Source organism: Gracilinanus agilis, chromosome 2 (genome assembly GCF_016433145.1).
Source record: "Gracilinanus agilis isolate LMUSP501 chromosome 2, AgileGrace, whole genome shotgun sequence".
NCBI lineage: Eukaryota > Metazoa > Chordata > Mammalia > Didelphimorphia > Didelphidae > Gracilinanus > Gracilinanus agilis.
This window is the reverse complement of record NC_058131.1, coordinates 691,153,245-691,172,354: the sequence shown is the minus strand read 5'-3', so window position 1 is coordinate 691,172,354 and position 19,110 is coordinate 691,153,245. Positions and strand designations below refer to the sequence as shown.

General features: G+C 39.4%; 1 protein-coding gene across 1 annotated transcript in view; it reads left to right on the top strand.

Moving 5' to 3' along the window:
- The window catches only part of SCAPER (S-phase cyclin A associated protein in the ER), a 388,867-nt gene that overhangs the window by 70,677 nt on the left and 299,080 nt on the right, over positions 1-19,110 (top strand). The window contains exons 12-16 of the mRNA XM_044660293.1: positions 2,404-2,521; positions 2,786-2,897; positions 10,900-11,040; positions 14,996-15,151; positions 16,541-16,683. Of these exons, the coding sequence (XP_044516228.1) occupies positions 2,404-2,521; positions 2,786-2,897; positions 10,900-11,040; positions 14,996-15,151; positions 16,541-16,683 (670 nt within the window). The remainder of the gene's footprint in view (positions 1-2,403; positions 2,522-2,785; positions 2,898-10,899; positions 11,041-14,995; positions 15,152-16,540; positions 16,684-19,110) is intronic.

Below are 19,110 nucleotides of genomic sequence, written 5' to 3'. Positions count from 1 at the left end.
TTTCCACATTTTCATTTTCTTCAGACATAAAGAGACTAGACTAGGTTGGTGTTAGCCAGAAAAACACAAAACTTTAAATTGGTCCAAAGTGCTCACACTTTGGTCTGAATGTTAGAAGATATATAAGTGAACTCTGCATATCTGCGAGTCAACAGCTTTTTGTCCAATATAACTGAAAACAGCAGGAGAAGGAGCAGTACTGACCCGAGAGCCATTCTATTGTCCCTAGACTCAAAGTGACATAGCTGCTATAACAGAATGTGAATAATGAAATCTCCAGCCCCTGCCCTGGGCCAGACCCTCATCACCTCATGCTGAGGCTGTTTCTATAGTCCACTGGTCAGTCTTCCTTTCCTCATTCCAACCCATCCTCCACTCAGCTGTCAAATTGATTGTCCTAAAGTACAGGTTGACCAGGTCACCCTCTCCCCTAACCAGGACCCTTGCTAGGAGCAAAGATAAAATGCCCTCTTTGATTTTTAAGCTCGCCCTGGGCCCCACCCCATGCTCTGTCAACTTTCCATCTCTCCAGTATTCCTGCCTTGTACAACTCCACCCCCTCCTGCCATCCAGCATCACAGGCTCCTGTTCTAACTCAAATGAGGCTCTGGGCCAGTTTCACCTGCTGTCCTCCATGTCTGGGATGCTCTGCCTCCTCCTCTCCACCTCCTAACTTCCCTGGCTTCCTTCAGATCATGAGTAAAATCCCTCCTTTCCATAAGATGCTTCTAGCCGGCCCCCTTAATGCCAGTGCCAATTGGTCAGTAGACATTTATTGTGTACCTGTGCTGTGCCAGGCACTCTACTAAGTAGGGGTACAAGTTTTAGAAAAAAGTCCTTTCTCTGAAAGAACTAAATGCTCTTTGTATTGGGGAATGATGGAGAAGTCAGAGAAGTCCCAGAGTAGGGTAGCCAGCTGAGAAATGAGGAAACATCTAAGCCAAGCTCCTCTTGAAATGGTGGTTTGGGAGTTTGTGGCTCCGCTTTTCAACCAGAGAAACCTTTGAGGGTGGTGAGGGCTCTTGTGGGAGCTTCTTGAGGCATAGTGGAGCGATCAGAGCAGTCCTGGAGTAGGGCAGCCAGGTGAGGGCCCTCCTCCCTCCCACCCATCCCTCCATGATGATCTCCATTCAGCTGGAGATTATCTCCGGTGCTATCTCCCCAATAGAGTGTGAATTTTTGAGAACAAGGACTCTTCTTTTTGTATTCCCTATCCTTAGCACAGTGCCTGACAGTAATAGGCCTCTGAAAAACATTTACTGACTGACAGATGTTAAAAAAAAGAAAGAGGGCAGAGTAGAAATGGGTGAAGCCTAGATGAGAATTCCTCCACCCTTCTAGATGGGAGAAGTGGTACCTTCTACAAGACCATTCACCAGTGTTCATGTGTGTATTTATGTATATGCATGTGTGTGTTGCAGGTGCCCTGAATATTTTTTCTCTGTTGTGCTCATTTTGTTCTGAGATCAAATGTCTAGCTCTGGAATGGCCCTTAGAGGGAGGTCCTCTGTTCTAGTCCTTTCTTTTTACAGATGAGGAAACTGTCCTATAGCTCTTTGATCTTCCCATGTTCATGCAAATTCCTGATATTTACTCTTGCCTTGTCTGAGATCATGACTGCTACTCTGGCTTTTTGGAGTTAGCAGGATAAAATGTGGTGGGATAACATAAAATAAGATCTTATTCCAAGGGATTCAGGCAAGATGATGGAGTGAGAGATTTTCTGGATGCACTGTCCCAATTACAGCAAATAATAGAAGTGAAATGTCTTCAGATCCAGAAAACCCACCATAAGAAAAACATAACTAAAGACTTGTCACAAGGCAATTTTTGCAGAGTAATCAACAGACCAACTTAATAGTCTCTCACTACTTTTTCTCTCTCTTTTTTTAAGTACAAATGAATTGGCCACTCTCGTGTACCTTTTTCCCATAATCAGAATAGTTCTGAACTCTCTGGGCTGATATAATTACAGGCACCCCGTTTTGGAGTTGACCCTTTTATAACTTGGGGTAGGGGGGTGTTGCTTCCCTGCCTCCAGGGTTTCTGGTGTCCTGATGACTCTGTCGGACTTATATTCCTTTTCACTTATCTCTCCTTATCCCACATTTTTTTCTATAAGAATTATGTTGTGGTAAGTTTTTTCATTTTTCTTCTTTCTGACATTGTAGAATTTTTTCCCTTGGGGGCTCTTGTAGTGTGGTGAAAGGAGAGTTTCCACTAGGATATCTTACTATCCTATCTTCTTAGAATTCCCATTAGATTTTCCTTTTATAAGAATCATTCAGAGTAGGACTAAATAGATGCTGTCTTTTCAAGTAAGCCAGTTTCAAAGCCATGATTTTCAAAATGGATGTTCTCTATATAGTAAGAAAAAGAACTGATTTTCTTTATTTGGAACAGCTCGGGAGTCCTGGCGTCAAAATACATCCTGGGGTGATATAGTTGAGGAAGAACCTGCCAGACCTCCAGGACATGGGATTCACATGCATGAAAAGCTTTCTTCACCTTCACGCAAAAGGTTTAAACTTTCATATATGATTTAATATCTTTTCTATCAAAAGAAACCACCCAGGTAAAAGCATTAAAAACAATTGCCACTTAATCTTTTAAGACTCATTGCCCCTGAAAAAATGCTGACACATTCAGAACTTCATGACTAAAATAAATAAGATGTGGGCAAGAGCAGGGTTTATTTTCTAATGAGTTTAACTGCTGATAGGAATGTTGGTTTTTTCCATTAAATCTTATGTTTGTCCCATGTGTCTTCCCTATGTGTCAATAGGACAATAGCAGAATCCAAGAAGAAGCATGAAGAAAAGCAGATGAAAGCTCAGCAGCTCAGGGAAAAATTGCGGGAAGAGAAAACGTTGAAGCTTCAGAAGCTGTTAGAACGGGTGAGCTTTCTTATCAGGGGGAAAGGAAGTTTCCTTTCTTGTCAAACGTAGTGATTGCGCCTCGAGACTGATTGTTCTCTGGTCACCTGTCAGGCCTGTAGCCATGTCCACTGTCTTCTGGATCTGCTTCAGTTGTTGTCAGGTAGATTCTCTTGCCTCAAGTTTTTCCTAACTATAATCCACCCCCTTCCCAGGCTGGCATTCCAACAATGTAACTCCTTCTGTGTCATGCCCCTGCTCTGAGAGTGCCAGGAGCTCCCTGTCACCTTCAGCACCCAATAAACACTCATTTTATAACCCCTCCCCTTCCTACCTTTCTAGCCATCTGACATTGTACCCCCATGTAGGACCCTCCTCGATCTAGTGACGTTCATGGCCACTCCTTGATTTCCTCCTGCCCCCTCCTGTCCCCACCTGCACCCCCCGGTTTCCCAGGCTCTTTTAAGACTTCTTCAGTGGGCCTTTCCCAGGCCCTCCCTTCTCACTTTCCACTTATCTGTTCTGTCTGTATCTTCTGTATACCTTTTTATTCACATGTTATCCCCACCTTTAAAATGGGAGTCCTTTGAGGCTTAGGAAGAACTGTGGTTTCTTGCTTTTCTTTTTCTCCACAGCCCTTATATCAGTGGTTCCCAAACTTTTTTGGCCTCCCGCCCCCTTTCCTGAAAAAATATTACTTAGCCCCTGGAAATTAATTTTTTAAAATATTTTAATAGCAATTAATAGGAAAGATAAATGCACCTATGGCCATCACTGCCTCCCTGGATCGCTGCAGCACCCACCAGGGGGCGGTGGCGCCCACTTTGGGAATCACTGACTTATATGCACGGTGCCTGGCAGAGAAGTGCTTAATGAATGCTCATTGGCTAAGGGAATACCTGTGTTCACAAAAACTAAAGTGACATTTCAGAAAAATGAAAGCAGCTTTTCTTTATTTGGATATATAAGATATGCTCTCTCTCTAGCCTTGTACCAGCCCCAGGAGGCAAGTGCTCTAGATATAATCATTCCCATTTTAAAGATGAAGACAATTGAGTCTTAGAGAGGTTAAGGATCTTGACCTGCTAAATCTCAGAATGAGAATTTATATCCAGGTCTGCTTGGTTCCACCTCCATCACTCTACTGGATCATTCTGCTTCTTAATCAAGATATTAGGTTATAGATCAGGAGGGTGCAAAACATACACCATGGTATAGAGGTGAGTGACCAGTACAGTGAGGGAATTAGGAATTTACAGTAATGGAGGATTGGCCTTAAATATCTAGGAGTCTTTAGTATGTAAAAAGAAAGATGCAAGGGGGACCCCAAGTCGAAGTCCCAGAGTATGGCCTATCTCAAGAGATCCAGAAAATACAGTAACTGGAGCCTGATTGGGGAAGCCAAGGAAAAACCAGAGTAAAGCATGTTTCCAGCCCAGGCCAGCATTGACGTCTGTGGGTACTGCAGACATCTTCTGGGCAGCACATTCCCTGACACAGGAAATAAAAGAGGAGCAAGACTGTACTTTGGGCAGAATGAGGTCCCACGTGTCTAGGGGGGGCACCTCTGCCTTATGTGTAATACAGGAACAGGTGCCACCTGGAAGTTCTGTCCTTCCTGGCCAGTCCCTGGTGACAGATGAGAACAGACTCAAGAAGGGATGTGTGGCTGCGGGGCATCCCAGGGTAGAGAGTGGCTGTGGGCTTAGGCCACATCCTGAAAGAGGAAGGAGGTCAGGAGAAGGTGGGAGCTGCCTGGTTCTGACCAAGGACCACATGGCAGAACAGAGGGACTCTTGAAGTTTTGTCACTAGCACCAGCAGGCTGATTTCCAGCTGTTTGATGGTCACTGAATCCAACATCAAGAACACTGCATAGATCAAAGTCTGAGTTAGGAACTTGCAGAGCTCCGAAGTCTCACCATTATGGGAGCACCAAAAGCTTGTTTTCCCTTCAGAAACATGCAGTCTGTCCCCAAAGAAAGTCCAGAGTCTTGAGTAGACTCGAAGGGTGCACCATGAGACAAAAAGAATCCTACCGTGGGGGGAGCTCTTCTGGTGACATGGGTGCTTAAGGCACAAATCCTGAGAAGTGTTCAAGTAAAACACATTCGGGGTGCAGGTTCAGTGAGGATTCCTGGGCGAGATGAAGTAAACATATAACAAAAATGAAATGAAATTCCTAGAGGAAAAGGGGCACTGTCAGAATCACATAAGACTTAGCAGCGCTGCTTGGAGTGGAGAGCTCGGAATATGACACTCAAGAAGATAAGACATGGAATCACAACCGAGTATAATCCTTAGGGAGAAAAAACAAATCTTTAAGGAAAGAGAGGGCTGCTGATGTTCCTGATGTAAAGGTCCAATCTGAGTAGAGACTAAAATACAAACCTAGGAGTCAAAAGAAGGATCCAAAGGAAAGCACAAGGGAGCAATCACAAGGGATTAAGGAAGGACATGCTCTTTCCATTCTGATATAGCACAATGACTCGTGGAGCCCATCAGAGCTCTGTCATCAGCATCAGGAGGAATTAGTGGGCCTAGTTATGGTTATAGTTTGAGGATGGCAATGGGGCAATGGAAAAATGGAAAGGAGGTGTACACGGGAGAGTTGGCATGGGGAAAATTACCTGACATACTTGGGGCATGCAAACAAGCATGTTTTTTTTCCTAAGTATTAGAGTTGATCAAATGAGCGATACACAAATGCAGTTGGGACACAATTATGTTTCACTAAATAGGGAAAAAGGAAGAAAAAGAGTGGAATAAGAGGGAAGGTGGTTCAAGGGAAGGATTAATCTTAAAACAATTGAGGCAGCTAGATAGTGGATAGACTCCAGGCCTGGAGTCAGGAGGACCTGGCTTCAAATGTGGCCTCAGACACTTCCCAAGTGTGTGACCCTAGGCAGGTCACTTAACCCCAACTACCTAGCCCTTGCCCTTCTGCCTTGGAGTTTGTTAATAAGATAGAAAATAAGAGTTTAAAAACCAAAAAGCCCAGCTCTTGACGAGAAGAGTAACAAAGAGTAGGAAAAGAATAAGAGAATAGAATAGAGGGAATACACAATTAAAAATCATGAATGAGATAAACTCATACATAAAATAGAAGAGATTCAAAAACATAATCCAACATTGATCTTTAAAACACCCTTGAAACAGGAAATTACAGAGTTAAATAAAGGGCTGTAACAAAATATAATTTAGATGAGTTACAGAGAGGTCATAAAACTATAATAATAGAGAACCTACATTTACCTCTCCCAGACCTAGATAACTAAAAAAAGTTTTTAAGGGACCCGAGTAGAATATTAGAAAAAATAAAAATAAAATAGACCTCCAGAAATTATTGAATGGTAATCAAAAGGAATATACTTATTATCATCTGTGCATGGCACCTTTGAAAAAAATTGACCATGTTTTAGGATATAAAAATGTAGGAAGCAGAAATATTAAATGTCTTTTACTAACCATAATGCAATAAAAAAACATATTCAATAAATGGCTTTTGAAGCAAAATTTTAAAAATTAAATTAGAGCTAGAATAACACTCTTCAAGAATGGGTGGGTCAAAGAACAAATCATTAAAACATTCAATAACTTCATTAAAAATAATGACAATAGGGTATGCAACCAAGGCAGAAATTTCTTCCAAAATAGAAATCTTGAAAATCAGAAATGATATTGAGAAACTGAAAACAAAAAAACAAATGAAAACTAGGAACTTTAAAAAAAAAGAGAGAGAGAAACTATTAGCACACATAATTTAGGATCTTCTGTGATGTAGGAAAGGGCTGGGACACTTGTGGACAAATTCTATTAATGAAGAAATTTCTTAAAAAAGTAAAAACTATTAGTCAAGTAGATAAAAAAAGGAAAAAAACCAATCCTCAATATCAAAAATGAAAAGAATAAATTCACAACCACTGAAGATGGCATAAAAGAAATTATTAGAAGTGATTTTTGTCCAATTATATGTCAATAAAACTGATCAACTAAATTGCCATGGACAAATATGTACAAAAATATTAACTGCCCAGATTAATGAAACAATAAATCAAGGATTTACATAACCTTGTCTTAAAAAAAGAAATTAAGCCATAACCAAACTCCCTCTCACCAAAAAACAAAGGAACAAATGATTTTGCACATAAATTCTATCAAACATTTAAAGAGAAATTATTTCCAAACTAGCTAAAGAGATCCTATAAATTTCTTCTGATTCAATTATGGTCTTTTTTTTTTTTTTTTAATCCTTACCTTCTGTCATAGAATTAATACTAGGTATTGATTCCGAGACAGAAATATGATAAGGTTTAGTCATTTGGGGTTAAATGACTTGCCCAGGGCCACACAGATAGGAGGTGTTTGAGGTCAAATTTAAACCCAGTACCTCTCATCTCTAGGCCAGGCTCTCAATCCACTGAGACACCAGTTGCTCCCAAATATGGTCCTGATACCTAAGTTAGGGTGAGACAAAACAGAGAAAAAAAGTTATAGGCCAAAAATCCATAATAAATACTTATGCAAAAATATATGTAAATAAGAAAACTGCAGTAATGTTGTCACAAAAATTATAAAGTGTTTGCTAGATTGAATTTACACCAGAAATGCAAGGCTGGTTAATATTCAGAAAACCAACTATTGGAATAAGAATTCACTATTTGACAAAAACTTTTGGGAAACCATAAAGCAGTCTGGCAAACACACCGGACATAGATCAACATCTTTCACTGTCTACCAATATAAACTCTAAATGGGTACATACCTTAGCCATAAAAGATGAGAGTGGAAACAAATTAGAAGAGGAAGGAAGAAAATTTGCATCAGATTTATGGATAGTGGAATAATTTATGACCAAACAAGAGAGAAAAGATATTGCAGATGATAAAATGCATAATTTTCATTACATGATATAAAAGTTTTTGCATAAACAAAACCAGTGCAGCTAAAAGTAGAAGAAAAGCAGGCAAATGGAAAACAAAACACTTTGCAGTACTTGGTTGTACTTGAAATTTTTTTATTTTTGGAAACAAACATCAAAATAATATACAGGCATTCATTATAAAAATTTTTTCCGCTAGTTTTTCTGATGTAAATATAGGGAACTGAGTCAGATTTATGAGAATGAATGACATCTCCCAGTGGATAAATGGTCAGGATATGAATGAAATTAAAAAAATTTTTACCAATTACATATGATAAATTTCTATATAAGTTTTCCAAAGTTATATGATGCAAATTGTCTCCCTTCCCTTTCCCCCTCTCAGAGATGGCAAGCAATTTGATCTGGGTTAAACATGCATTATCATGCAAAACATTTTCATATTGCTCACTTTTGAATAATCATATAAAGCCAAAAACCCAAATAAACAAGTGAAAAATTGAGTGCTTTCATCTGAGCAGTTTTTGAAGGAAGAAATTCAACCTATTAATAGTTATAAAAATGCTCTAAATTACAGCTAATTAGAGAAATGCAAATTAAAACAACTTTGAGTTTCCACTTTACATCCATCAGATTGAAACTATTAACAGAACAAGAAATTGATAAATGCTGGAGGGATTGTTGTAAAACAGGTATATTGATACCCTGTTGTTTGACCTATGGATTGGCCCAGATATTCTGCCAAGCAATTTGGAACTATACCCCCAGAAATATTAAATTGCACATACCCTTTGACCCCCAATATAAGTCTGTGCTTCATAGAGATCAAGGAAAGAGGAAAAGTATTCATATATACAAAAATAGTTATAGCAGTCTCTTTAGGGTAGCAAAAAATTGGAAAACAATGCAGTTTCCATCAGTTGGGGAATGGCTGAATAAGTCATGATTTATGAAGGTGATGGAATACTATGGTTCTAAAAGAGATACTGAAGGAGATTGTTTTAGAAAATCCTTGGGAGGTGTATATGAATTGACATAAAATGAAATGAGAGGAAACAGAATTGTTAAGACAAACAACCTTAAAAGACTAGGACTTCTGATCAATACAGAAACTCACTAGAGAATACACCCCAGGTGGGGTGCTGATGGACTCAGGGCACATGTTCTTCTTACGTGGCCAGTGGAGCAGTTTGTTTTGCTTTACTGATGATTTTGTTACTTGCTGTCTCACTGGAAGGTAGGTAGGAGGTGGGATGGAAATAAAGTATTTCTTTGTGAAATTACAGTAAAATTTAATTTTGAAAAAACTTAGGGTGAAGAAATAACAATTTTCCTTCCCCCTTGAAGAGCTACAGTGTGAATGAAGATTTTAATTTTATGTGCTTGACAGATAATTGTTTATGATGCTTATATTTATTTATTTATTTAAATTATATATAATTGTTTATGATGTAATCATATGATATACCCTCGCATTTAGAGTGTGTTTCTGTATGTATGTATATATAGAGTGGTAAGAATTAGGCAATTGGGGTTAAGTGACTTGCCCAGGGTCACACAGATAGGAAGTGTCCATCTAGCTGCCCCACATTTAGCATATTTTGTGTATTCTTTGTATTACAGATAAAGTGAAATCTCTTTACAGATATAAGGGAGACAAAGACAGACAGGCATGGAAAGAGGGTTGAAGGAAATGGGGGGCGGGGAGAGAGATAGTGCATTGGTATTTAGCAATTAATTAAAGTTATCCTTTCTCTGTTTGTTCTTATTATGTATTGTGGAAGATAATTTGATCTATGCTCTGTCAGAATTTAATAATGATCTGTGTCCCAATGGGGTAATAATGCATAAAACTGGCTTCAAAATACTATACTAAATACAAAAAGGAAAATAGTTCAAAGACCTTTGATTAGTAGTATTATCATTTGTTTATCATCATTTTTGTTTTAATTATTAACCATAGAGCGGAAATTCAAATAATTCCTGATAATAAGCTATAAGTTTTTACTTTAAGTAACTTATTTTTGTAGAAGTTCACTAATAATGGTGGTTTCTTTTCTTCTTTGATGTTGAAACTGAAATAGAAATTATTCATGATTTCTCATCCTGTTTTAGAGCATTCTTGCAAAACCAAGCCATGGGATTTTAGAGTTGTGTTGTTGGAAGGAATGTTAGTTTACATCTTCACTCAACTCCTTGTTTCAGGCATTTTTCCTTAATGATATTGCCACCTTATATTTATGTAGGGATTTAGGGTTTTCATTGTTTTTGCATGTATTGTGTTTCTCAAAACAAGTCCTTGAGTGGTAATTTAGAAGATAGATACCAGTCCTGTTTTTACACTTTAGAAAAGTCAAGGCATTTGAAAATTCTGTAGCTTAGAAGTGCTTGAACTGGAATCAGAACACAGATCTTCTGACTTCATTCTGTACTTTCCACCTTGCTTCTGCATCTTGTACTGAAGCAAGACATTGAACAGACAGAGACCACTGAAGGTAGTGGAAGGTCTACAAATGGAGAGGCTTAGACCTGGACTCAACTCTAGCTTTTTAGTGGAGAAGCTGAGTGGTCCTCACCTAATTAGTGTACTACTCTGGGCCTCTCTTTCCTCATCTCTAAATTGAGGGCACTGAGCTAGATAAAGTGCCAGAATGTGGGGCCTCTATTGATCTTCCACCCCTTTTATCTTGATCTGGTCAGCCTGCTTTGGATTCCTAGTTGGTGGTCCTTCAGGCATGTATTCCTTCTGTGACACAGCCCCTTCCAGCATACAGAGATGGCTGTTGTGGCTTCGTATAGTCTTCTCTTAGCTAACCAAACACCCCCAGTATCTTCAATTGCTGTTTCTACATGTGAGGTTCAGACAACAAAATGATGACATTTCTTGCTTGGCAACTGGGAAATGCAGGAGGTGGAGCTGTGTGACAGCTTTGGGATGGATGAGAAGAGAAACATATTGAACTTCAGATACTCTCCATTTGTTCTGTCCCTTTCTTTTGTTATACATCAGGAATCAGTAGAAGAAAGGTGCCCAAATCCTGCATGTTTATATGAAGCACAGTTTTCTCATTACTTGTGGGAAATAAAAGAAATAAAGCTAAGGGCTAGGTTTTAACAAATAATGTTAATTCTTTGTATGCAGGAGAAAGATGTCCGAAAGTGGAAGGAAGAGTTACTAGATCAGCGCCGGAGAATGATGGAAGAGAAATTACTTCATGCTGAATTCAAGCGGGAAGTACAGTTACAAGCCATTGTGAAAAAGGCTCAAGAGGAAGAAGCCAAGGTACCTTTCCAGGGTAGTAAACTTGGGCATTTCCTTTTTTTTTTTTTTTTTAAGATACTCATCATTTTTATCAAACTTGGTCATTTTCCTAAGGTCATAAGGAGAGGGCCATCTTAGTCCAAATGTGTGTCCCATTATGCAGATTATATTCTTTTTTAAGTTGTCCTGTTCATTGTCTCAGGATATTGGAGGCACTGGGAATGTTGCACTGACACCTCAAAAAACTCACCTTGCCATCTTTGTGAGTCACTAAGGCTAACACTCTGGTGAGAAATCTGTCTTTCTCTATGTCTGGCCTTTCCACACAGCACCTAATATGAGAGTCAGAACTTCAGCTTTGCTGGGCCTTTGGAACTCCAGAATCACTTTCTGTGTTGTTTTCAAGAGTCAGAATAGGACCTGAAAGATGCTATATTTTTTTCTCCCTCCCCTCCCTTCCCCTCTATCCAGGTAGTACAGATAAAACTGGATCTGTCTTGTCAGAATATTCATTTGTTGAAAGGCATAAATATATGAATATTGATGTTCTTATTTCACTTGCTGGTTATTTTTCACTTGGTTTAAATGGATCCAACTTTGTTTAATTTTCTAACACATTTACTTTCATTATTATTTTTTATGTTGATGTGACTTCCATAATCATATTAAGGAAAATGTGGTTTACACACTTTCCATCTAGACAGACATTAAAACTCCTGAAGTAAATTTACATAGTTTACATGAGTAAGATTGGCTGCTCTTTTTGGTTCTTCTGTTCTTGAAAATCCAACTTAATTGAGCCAAAAGGCTCATTCATTCAAGATTGTAAAATGCCCCCTTAAAAGAGCAGTTTATGGGAAGAAATGTTTTATTAGAGTATATTAAAGGTTTGTATGGTTTTTATTTTATTTATTTAAAAAAAAACCTTCCCTTCTATCTTTACAAATAGAAGAAATATTGCACTGATACTTCAATGGATTTATAATGTCATCAGTATTGATACTCCTTCCCATGTTACTGATTATACAAATTCATTCACCCTTCCTCATTTTCTGTGATTGTTTGTCATGTTTTTGTGTAAATCTTCTGCAAAGTGTTTGCCCAATAAATGAAATGGCTGCCCAATGTTTACTCTTGGCTCTTGCTGTATTACTAGCTCACTTCCTCTTCTGGGTATACATTTCTTTCTTGATATCTCCTATGATATTTTCCCTGATAAGTTCTTTGTTGACAGTATATTATAGCTTACTCATGCTCATCATGTACCTCTCCACTGTCATTTTGGTGACTTATAGCTTTAATTTTTCAGAAGCAATGGCATTCTATCCTCTATAGATATACATGGCATGAAAAAATGTTTAAAAGATGATCTTTTATTTCAGGTAGAACTTGGAGTCATTAAAGCACTGTTTAGTTATTTAAAGTCCATCCAGCCTACTCTCCTTCCATTTGATTCTGGGTCTAGTTCATTGTCCATCTACAGCATCTAGAACTAGGCTAAAGTGACCAGAGATTTGCTCCAAGTGAAAATTTTCTTTAAGGTAGAAAAATTCAGAAGATTCTGATTGTATTCCTTCAAGGAAGGAGTAGTAGGGCAGAGCCCTACAATGGAGTAGAATATGGTGATAGAATGTGAACAGGGGTAGGAAAAGCCCTTTCCAACTTTAGTCTTCTTTCATGACACTTTGAGGATTTTAGGGAAGTTGACTTTTAAGCTCTCTTATTGCCTTGTCCCCCCAGTAATCAGGCTTCTTAGATGCCATGAGAGAAGCAACTGACTGACCCATCAATTTGGTCTGAGGAACAATCAGGTAAAATAGAAACTATCAGATTGTTTCCTGGGTAGTTGTGGGGAAGGATGTGAGGAGGGCAGTTTCACAGCAACAGAACTCTTTTGTTTATGGAACATCCAGAGCCTTGCTCTTTGGGGCTCCCCTAGAAGTCCTAGGGTTCAAGAAACCCTGGAATCATCACCACTCAAAACACTAATTTTCCTTCATTGATATATTTCTTTTACAATGCCAGAAGACAGCTTAATATAAAGCAAAAGACATTTAATTAAACAGTTCAGTAAAGCAAGTAGCAAGAAAGACTTTTTTGAACACATGAAGAGAAAATGACCATATCATTAGTGAGAGGAAGGAACTCATGCAGAGGTTTCTTGGATCATGGATCATCGAAGGAGTATAGAAATGTAGAGAATATACCTAGGTAGGGAGCATATAGGACGGTCACATATAACATGTGGCCAAGGAACATTAGTGAAAGGGAACATATATAGCAGTACCATCTCTGTTTTTTTGTTATCATGTCTCTGCTGGACATGGTATTTTTCCTCTTTTTCTGCACCTCTCTGCTGAATGATTACTTTTTTGGGGGTTTTGTTTTGTAAAGATATTTTTCACTGAGTTTTCTGAAATTATAATATCCAAATTGTCTCCCTTCCTCCCTTTCTGGAGTTGATAATCAGTTTGATCTGGGTTTTATATGTATTATCATACAAAACATATGTCCATATTGTTCATTCTAATAAGAGAATGGTCATATCAAACCAAAACTCCAAAATAAAAACCCAAATAAACTAATGTGAGAAATAATATGCTTTGATATGCATTCTGACTCCAGCAGTTCCTTTTATAGCAGTGAATAGACTTCTCTGTCATGAGTCTTTTGGAGTTGTCCTAGGGCCTTGGATTGCTGAAAATAAGTCTTTTTTTTTTCTTCAGTCCATTGTCCCCTCAGCTGTCTAAGTGATCTTTCTGAAGTGCAGGTGTGACTGCATCATCTCCTTCTCAATCTACCAGTGCCTCCTTTCCCTTCTTGATTGCTACATAAAATCTCGTTTCAAACTCAAAGCTTTTCATAGCCTAGCCCCTTCTTCCTTTCCAGGCTCCTCCTACACATGCTGTTCACTGTTACTGATTAGCACTCCAGTTTCATTCCTTCTTCTGTAACATTGGCCTTAAATCAGATATTTCCCATCTCAGTTCCAGGCACTTTCTCTGCTTGTCTCCCATTCCTGGAAGGCCCTCCCTTCTCATCTCTGCCTCTTGTCTTCCCTGGCTTCCTTCAAGTTCTATATAACATCCCACCTTCTATAGGAGTCTTTCCCAGTGCCCCCCTTACCTCTTTATTCTAGTGTCTTCCCTCTGTTTGTTATTTCCAATGTAACCCATCCGTAGTTTGTATGTAATTATTCATATGTATCTTTCCTGTTAGAATTACCTAAAGAGCAATGGCTATTCTTTTTTTTTTTTTTTTTGCTTCCCTAGCACTTAGCATAGCTCTTAGTAAATTACAGGCACTTAACAAGTATTTATTGACTTTACCTGAGCTTAATTGTTGAAAAGAGGAACAAAATTCCAGAATTAGGCAATTGAATTGAGGTCCTTTGGACCCCTTTTCGTCTGTTTAGGATATACATAAATCTAGCATATGTTGTCAGGACCTACTTGTATAGCCTTAAGGCTTAGTTTGGTAATTATCCATAAGGGAAGATCTGGGTTTACTAGGTCATGGATCAGTGTTAAAGGAAGAAAAGATCACTTCATTTATATTTTGAGATCCATTCCAGATTGCTTATTAGCACGCGTCTGTTGGTTTATGAAGTGTATTTGGCATTTTCTTTTGGTAGAGAAGTTATCTATTCCTCCTCTAATAACTTCATATCGGAAAGCTGTGCTAACAAGAGGCTGGATCTGGAAGGGCTTGTCAAACTGGAAATATCTTCCTAAGAGTGGGTTCTTGGTGAATAAAGACCAGCCTGAGTTCAAAGAGGCTTGTTATCAGTAGTTAGTTACATGATCATTTACCCCAAGATTCATGAAGGATCTTTTACTAAGGTGTGCAGGAAGTTGGGGATGAGTTGATCTTTATCCTTGGAAGAAGGACCCATTAGATTACTAGTAATTTATAATCTAAAATAAACTTGAATCCAGTTTGAAAGACATTGTGTCATCCATTGATTTTATTACAGGTAAATGAAATCGCTTTTATAAATACTTTAGAAGCCCAGAATAAACGTCATGATGTGCTTTCCAAGCTGAAAGAATATGAACAGCGACTGAACGAATTACAGGAGGAACGTCAGAGAAGACAGGAGGAAAAGCAAGCCCGAGATGAAGCTGTACAGGTAAAATTTAGCTCAAAAATAATAATTACTTGGAGTAATTAACGTTTTTTTAAACCCTTACCTTCTCTCTTAGAATTGGTACTAAGTAGTTTCCAAGGCAAAAGATTGTGAAGGGCTAGGCAATTGGGGTCAAGTGACTTGCCCAGGCTCACACAGCTAGGAAATATTTGAGGCTAGATTTGAACCCAGGATCTCTTCTCTTCAGGTCTTACTCTCTATCCACTGAGCCACCTACCTGTCCCAGGTAATTAATTTTTAATTGGCACATCTTAGAGTCATTGAGACATGTATAGAAATATTTTGAACTCACTTTTCCAGAGGAAGGTTGTTTAAGTTGGGATATCTCTTCTCTAATGCTATTGGCTCAATCGTGTGTTTTGCCTTTCCTAGCCACTAGTGATTAGCACCCCATTTTTCATTTAACCAGCTAATTTAAATTAGCTTTTACAAGGGAATATTTACTAGAAAAATATAGCAAGAACAGAAGTATAATCTTGCTCCCCAACACTTGGGACCACTCTTTCCACAAACCACCTTGGCCTTTGGGACAGGTTGTGAACTCATCACAGTTTCTACATAGAATTTTCCTCCCTAGTTTCATTTACAAACCTGGCAGCCATGAATAAGTCCCCATCTCTGCTGGTACTCAACCAGGTCCCAGTTGGGACTCTGCTCCTAGAGGAGCGGTGGTGAACCTTTTAGAGCTCTTAGAGACCGAGTGTTCACACTGCACCCTCACACCACATATGAGCTCCCCAGCTTACCCCAGACTGGGGAGGGAGGAAATGCTCCCATTGGGCTGCTGAGCAGAGAGGTGGAGATGAGAGAAATGTCCTCAGGCACAATGGAGATGATGAAGAGAGCAGCCCCTCTGGTATGCCATGTTCACCAACATGGTCCTGGAGTTTTAAGAAGGAAAGTAGAAGAGAAAAGAATGAGAGTTTATGTAGTGCCTACGTGTACTTCAATTGAGGGAACAGATGTAGACAGAGTTTAGGGGACTTGCCTTTCCATGTGGAATCTGGCTCCTGTACTGTGGTAGCTTGCTCTCTTCTGTTTTCTAAGCTGATACCATCTCAGCCACTTCCAATGTCCTATACTCAAAGCAGGAAAGAAAAAAATGCCAAGAGGCAAAGGGCAAAGATCTTTGTTTACATTGACTTCAAGTGGGGAGGCCCAAGAGCTCTCCGCATTGTTTCTCTCACACAATCGAGGAGGAAAAAACACAAGTGACTGTCAAAGTTTATTTTGCCTCTGCTAAGAATGAATAGCTAAAGCAGAAATCTATTACTATATAACTAATCTCTTGGTCTATGAAAAGAGTGGGATGGCTTTTGTTATTTCCTTATTGAAAACCAGTGTCTTTGGAAACAATGATTCTGACATTAGGAACGCAAACGAGCTCTGGAAGCTGAACGGCAAGCCCGTGTGGAAGAGCTGCTGATGAAGAGGAGAGAGCAGGAGGCACGCATTGAACAGCAGAGACAAGAGAAAGAGAAAGCCCGGGAAGATGCAGCTCGGGAAAGAGCCAGGTAGCTCCCTCCCCCATAACGGTCATAGTGGTGTGCTGCCTGCCACTGAGTCCTTTTCTTTTCCAAATGTTCCAAAATGCTAATCGAATTTACCAATTCTATTACTACAAAGAAAAGTGATAGAAGAATATCCCCTGGATGAGTGGACAGAAATTGCACCCTGCATTCTTTCCCACGTTGATAATGAATTTAGCATGCTGAGTCCTAGTCTCAGACCCAGGCTCAGCACTCCAGAACTTTTCAATTCTTTTCCCCAAAGTCTAGGAGGACCATTACTCAGACTGTACCACTCAGGAGTCAAAGAAAGAGGAAAAGGATCCATGTGTCCTAAAATATTTACAGCCTCTCTTTTCATGGTAGCAAAGAGTTGAAAACTGAAGGGATGACCATCAACTGGGGAATGACTGAACAAATTATGGCATATACTTGTGTGTGAGAGAGATGGAATCTTATTGAGTTATAAAAAAATAACAAAGGGGGATGGTTTTAGAAGAACTTGCTATGTCTCCTGATGTGACTCAGGGTAGACTACTTAGGCAGTAATCTAGCCCTTTCTCCTGCTGTGGCTCAGTTTTAAACATGGCATCCCCAGTCTGACCTTCTCTCTTGGCTTCTTTGCACACTGTGCTTTTAGCTTGCCTTAGCTCCTCCCATCTTGTGCCCTCTTCTGGCATTTGTCCTTTACAGTCCTTGTCTGGCATGGGAGTAGAGGGGTCGAGGGGAGAGCTTATAGCTACTTATTTTTAAATTAAAAAATTATATGTCCATTCCTTCTGATATATTGTATAACTTTTCTGTGATTTTGTAGGCAAATCTGGGTTCCTTTTTAGGTCCTTATGTGTCTATCTTAATTGGAAGTAATCTTTTTTCTAATTCCTAGGAACATATTCCTGTTCCTCTATTTCTGCATTTGACAACAAAGCTCACTCCCTTTCCCTCTCATTTACTCCTTAACTTCCTGCTGTCTGGCTTCTGGCCTCATCATTCAACCAAAATGGCTTTCAAAAGTTACTAATAATCTCTTTAATTGCCAAAGCTCCTGGCCTGTTCTCAGTCTTCATTCTTGGCATCTCTGCAGCCTTTAACACTGTCAATCACTCTTTTCTCCTTGATAGTCTTATTTCTAGGTTTTTGTAATACTAATCTCTCCTGATTCTTCTCCTTTCCTTCCGACTGCTCCTTCTTGGTCTCCTTTGCTGGATCTTCATTTATCTTATACTTGCTATCCCCACTATACCCAGTTCCCATAAATCCAATTATCCTCTTTAGGTTGATGATTCACATCTAATTATCCAGCCCTATTTTTTCTGCTGATCTCCAGTCTTAAATCCACAGCTATCTATTGTATAACTTGTACTGGATGTCCTACGGACATAATAAAATCAACATGCCCAAAGCAACTTGTTATCTTTGCCTAAAAGCCCTTCCTTCTTTCAGATCTCCCCATTACTCTTGAGGGAACTGCCATCTTCCCAGTCTCCTAGATTTGGATCCTCAGTGTCATCCTTGATTCCTTGCTCTCTTTCATCCCACCATAGCAATCTTTTGTCAATTTTACCTTCACCTGCCCTCTTCTTTTCTAACACTGCCAGCGCTCTAGTGTACATCCTCATCACCTCATGCCTGGTCTGTTGTAGTAGTAGCATGGTGAAGCAGGTCTGCCTGCCTCAAGTCTCTCCCTGTTCTAGTCCCTCTGCTATTCAGCCACCAAAGTGATTTTCCATAAGCACAGGTCTGATCATGTCACCTCCTCTGTCTTCCTTTTGCTTCCAGGATCAAATACAAAATCCTCCTTGACATTCAAGCCCTTCATAGCCTGCACCCTTCCCTGGCAGACTACTCACTCCTTACACACTCCCCATATTCTTTCATCTAATGACACTATCTCCTTGCCATTCTTCCATCAAGACGCTCCATTTGTCAGCTCCAGCCCTTTTGACTGACTGTTGCCCATGCCTGGAATACTCTGTCTTATCCCTTCCTCTTAGCTTCCCCAGATTCCTTCTAGTCTCAACAAAACTCTCACCTTCTACAAGAAGGTTTCCCAGGCCCATTAATGCCTTAGTGCCTTCTCTTCACTTTTCCTGTGTATATGTGATTTGTGCATTGTTATTTGCATGTTGTTTCTACCTTTAGATTATAAGCTGCCCTGTAAGGGCTGCCTTTTTTTTATGTACATTGCAATATCTTTCCCCTAAGCTCATCTCTCCTCTGAACTCCTCTGTTTCTGTTGAGGCAATCGCCACCTTTCCAGGCTCCCAGTTTTGTTACTCCAGCATTATCTTTTACTCTTCACTCTTTCTCACCCCAGATAACCAGTCAGTTGCCAAATCTGGTTTTTACCTCCATCACATTTCTTGCATCAGTCCCTTCTCATTATTTATGGAGCAACTACCTCAGTTCAATCCCTGATTACCTCTCACCTGA